The 4848-nt window shown below is 41.7% G+C and overlaps 1 protein-coding gene across 1 annotated transcript in view; it reads right to left on the minus strand.

Moving 5' to 3' along the window:
- The window catches only part of LOC106473239 (zinc finger protein 664-like), a 28690-nt gene that overhangs the window by 4201 nt on the left and 19641 nt on the right, over positions 1-4848 (minus strand). The window contains exon 3 of the mRNA XM_022401714.1: positions 202-388. Coding sequence (XP_022257422.1) covers positions 202-388 — 187 coding nt within the window. The remainder of the gene's footprint in view (positions 1-201; positions 389-4848) is intronic.

Below are 4848 nucleotides of genomic sequence, written 5' to 3' on the forward strand. Positions count from 1 at the left end.
ACAGCTGTTGGAGGAGAAAGAAAAGAAACAAGAAGAATGAGAAAAGAAACAAGAAAAGAGATTACAGCAGTTGTTGGAGGAAAAAGAAAAGGAACAAGAAGAGAGACAACAGCAGTGGCAAGAAAACCTGCAATAGTGGCAGTACGAACAGTAAAATAAACAAGAATGAATTTACAGTTTGTAGGAGACATATGTACTTACCAGATGTACTTTCCAACCTAGATTCACTACATTGTAAATCTTGTTGGAATTCAGTTTCTGTTTTCACATTGATAACACTATATTTTGAATTATCCAAATCATCATCATTGCTGACACTGAACTTTGAAATGACCTCATCTTTTGGTAGGTCATGATGCTGCTCTGTTTTCACTGTGACAAAGATGTTCTAAAATCAAACAACACATTCAAAAGGTCAATAAAAACAACAACTAGTGACATCACTAAAGTAAACAAATACATATTATCTCCAGTTGATTAATCTATACAAATATAATAGTACTGTCTGTTGCCTGTTGTATGTCCATGTAACTACTTCACAGGGTGTGGATGGATCTTCACCAAAGGTGGTCCATGAGGTGGTACATACAAATTTTCAGTTTTGCATTTTGCAATAGGCAGTTTTTACGGGCATTTTTCACCACTACTTCGCCTGCTGTTGATGGATCTTCACCAAATTTGACATGAAGGTTTGTTGGGTCCATGCATTTTTTACAATTCATGTCCTAAGATAACCTTTCATTAACAATGATTTTACTAACTTCCAAACAGAGGATGGGTACTCCAGCTAGTTTAAAATATGATGATACAAATATAACATTTCAAAGTTAGTTATGTGTAACAAACAAAACTAAAACTATTTTAATCTTTTTTCAATAAACCCAGAAACAAAGATTACAAAATGTAAGAAAAAGCAATTTTGTTTGTGTTACATGTAGTTTTATATTAACATACACATCTTGAAGACAATAACATGATTAACAGGAAATATTATATAACCTAACATTTTGTTATCTAAGGAAATACTCGAAGAATAAAAAATACAGAGGTTATAATTTTTTTATATTGTAAATTTATTTCCAATAGGTACGTACCGTCTCTCACATAAACAGCTGTTCTCGTTCAGTGCTGTCCTCGATATGCAAATTTTTTTCACATGCTACAAGCTTTAAGCTCCCAGGTACCTTAACATCCAACATGGTTCAACTGCATCTCACATATAAATCATCATACGACAACCTTCCACCAATAGGAGTGTTACACACCCTTCTGATGCATGTGACTCCCTCTATCTGATTCTACTGAACTACCATAAGTTTTGGCAGAAAATGGAAGCACTGGTTTTCAGTGGAGAAGAAGGGTAGGAAGTGTGAGGGGAGGGAAGTACCTACCAGAAATACATTTTCAAGATAGGAAAATAACTTCTAATACAGTACATTACCTCTTCTCACATAAATAGCTAGAATCCCACACTGAATAGGGAGAGGGACTGGTGCGAGGGAAAGGAAGAGGCTTCCTTCGAAAGCCTCCGACGAACACCCGAAAAGAAGAGATCTTCACATCGGAGGATCATATATGGGAGACCACACCACTTCTGTACCAGGTATACTCTTTGCCCAGTGTGGAAAGAGGTGATGCAGACATGGGCAGAAAATGGGAGGAGCACATCCAAAGGGGTGAGAACAATGGTTGGATAGGGATCCAACCTACACAATATCTGAATCTCAATCTCATAGATTACATGAATATGGGTGAGAGTAAAAAGAATGTGCCCCTAGGTGTAGTGTGGCTAGGGTTCAACGGACTGTACACAGCAAGCCAACTGCATCCAAAATCCAGCCACTGGGAACTGACATCCATGCAAAGATAGGATGAGGATCATACTGTTGGTAATAAAACTATAATCCAAAACCCAATCATGTGTGGGGGTAGAAAAGAGGATCATACCATCTTCACCTCGAGTTCATCAGACCGGAGGGAAATCTCATACCCAATAATCTGTGAACAGGACAGATGAGAGCAATATGATAAATTGTTTGTCCGATCTGGGAAACTGACATCCAGACGACTGGCATAAGGAAGATGTCCCTGTAAAGTTATAACTTTCCTATATAAAAATGTATTTCTGATAGGTACTTCCCTTCGCTCACAAGATTAGGTTTTCTCATTTTGTGCTGCCCTCTATATGTGTGAACTTCTTTCAGGAACACATGCCACAAGCCTTCATCCTCCCTCTGTTGCAATTCAAAGTTCCAACACATCTCTCATGCAAATCATCATGCATCACGTTTCCATAATAGGAAAGCATTACTATCATGTGACACATGTGACTCCCTAAACATGCCACTACCGAATTATCACTTCAAAGTTTGGCAGAAGATGCGACCACCAGAAGATTGTGGGGAAGATGAGTGGAGAGTGTGAGTGAAGGGAAGTAACTATCAAAAATAAATTTTCATTTAAGAAAATTATAACTCCCTCTACTCACAAGATAAGCTTGAATCCCACAGTGAAATGATAGCACAGGCATATACCCGAAAGCGTCCAGAGAACACCCCCGAAATGAGAGTAACAGATCAGATGTTCTGAAGAGGGGTACCGCACCACATCTGAGCCAGGAATCTCTTTGCCAGGAACAACGACATGATCAAGAAGACCAGACATGGCAGAACATTAAAGGGAGCACAACTGCATGGGAGAGGATAGTTTAGCAATGTGATCTTAAACAGAAATCAGAATCATTCAATCCCACAATGGAAAATGGGCAAGTGAGGATGTGTCCCATGGTGTTGAGTGGCTATGGCGTGATGGACAGTACTTCGTAAATCAACTACATCCAAAACCTCACTCACTGGGTACCAACATCCTCGCGAAGGTAGGATGAAGATCATACCATTTTCAACTCAAGTCCCAGAGACAAGAGGGAACCTAACATTCAATTCCAGAAACTCACAGGGTAGCCTAATGCCAGGTATCCGGGAATGTGCCATCAAGAATCCAAGGAAAGTCCATCACATGCACTCAACCCATGCGACCATGAAACCAGATCAAAACAAGCCTAGGTTGGTAACAACCTCGTCACCCAATGAGAGAAAACCCCAGGACAGAAGCAGAAACAGATCTTCTGTGACACACAACACAGAAGATAAGTTGAAAGTGGAAGATGGACAACCCAAAACCTGTGTGAGGACTTACGTGATTGGTTCACTCGATCTCCAAAACCTCACTTGCTGGATACCGACATCCACGAAAGAGTTGGAGGAAGGCACCCAAACAGAGAAGTGAACTGCATATGGGCATCTCAACTCCAGGAAATAGTCACTGATCCGGAGGATTTTGTAACTCCCTCTACACCGGCAGAACACCAATGCCCTACTCTGAACTGAATGGTTATAAACATCTTTGTGGAACCCATCCAGCAGGTTGCCTCTATGGTCAACCACCCCAGTGGCTTGGAGCTGGTAAGTGGTAAGGACTTCTTTACTTCACTGGAAGAAGGGGGGGGGGGGTGGAGAGTTTGGAGAGACTGCAACACCCAAGATATTGCAATGAGTGATCACAAAACCCTATTTTAAAAATCAGACCACACCAATTTGTTTAATCTAGGCATAGCAGGGATGAGCAGCAATCCCCTTCTGCTTTGCCCATGCTGTCCCTGGGTGGTACAGTCTGGGAAGGGCATATTATGACGCAGTTATCATGAGGAATGTACACTCTAGTGATCTTGTGAAACACCCCATCTCAAGGGGCGAGTGTACATAGACATGGAAAATGTATAAGAATCAACAGTGTTTTCAGTTTGGATTTGATATCAAGATGTCTGTGAATGGTTATAGCCATCTAAGTGGAACCCATTCCGAGTACAGACAGAATACCTGGTCAGGTACCACCTAGCCACAGAGCAGGATCCAAAGTGAAGCTGAAGCAGAGGCCCTGCAAGGAAAGAAAACATTAGTGAGGGCTTACCTCATGTCACAGTCACACCAGAGTAAGTAGAATGGTGGCAGGTGATACTTTGAGAAAGTAGAAACAGTGATGTAATATAGGTAGTGGGAGATGAACATGTGCAGAGTCATCCACATGTCCGGTTGTAGAATCTCTTCCAATGGCAGACAAGAGGCAAGGTAGAAGGTAAAGTAATGGATTTGATGTGAGGAAACGTGAAAGAGATCATGCTGGGAAGGAGACAAACAGGAATAGGCCAACTGGAACAATCGTCGAACCCAATTGGTCAGGGTAACTAGGAAAAGATCACGGGAAGAGTAAGGTTGCCAAGGGATAAAAAGGAGGGAAGGAGGACCCCAGAAAAAAGCTGTTTGAGCAATAGAACAACAGATGGCACAGAAAGAACAGAAGAGTCTATCCAGATCAGGGCGAGGGTAGAGATGAGATTCAGAGGATAGGCAGATAGGGGAAAAAAGAGGACTTACATTATCAAGCCGCAGAGGTCTTGGGTTGGAAAGCACAATCTGGATAAAGGATAAGGTAGGAGGAGTGGTACAAGGTCCTAGTAACATAAAAAATATCCGACCTATGATGCCTGCAGGACAGGAGGAGGCAGAAATATGCCATGAAAGAGAAGTGAAACAGGGAACATATAGACAGAGGTTTGAATAGAGGTAAAGTGAAGGCATGAAGGATGACATCAATGTCTCAGTCTGGGAGTGACTGACACCTTGGTGGCCGACAGAGCTGGGAAGGAATGGATCAACATGGAAAGGACAGGGGAAGCAAAGACCCTATGGAAATGAGAAAAGCAGAATATATGGGATAACCCTGCTCGAAGAGCCATGTGAGAAACTTAGAGATACAGACAACTATTGGGTGAGAAGCCTGGAAACCCCGATA

The sequence above is a fragment of the Limulus polyphemus genome, unplaced genomic scaffold, assembly GCF_000517525.1.
Source record: "Limulus polyphemus unplaced genomic scaffold, Limulus_polyphemus-2.1.2 Scaffold5996, whole genome shotgun sequence".
NCBI classification, from domain to species: domain Eukaryota; kingdom Metazoa; phylum Arthropoda; class Merostomata; order Xiphosura; family Limulidae; genus Limulus; species Limulus polyphemus.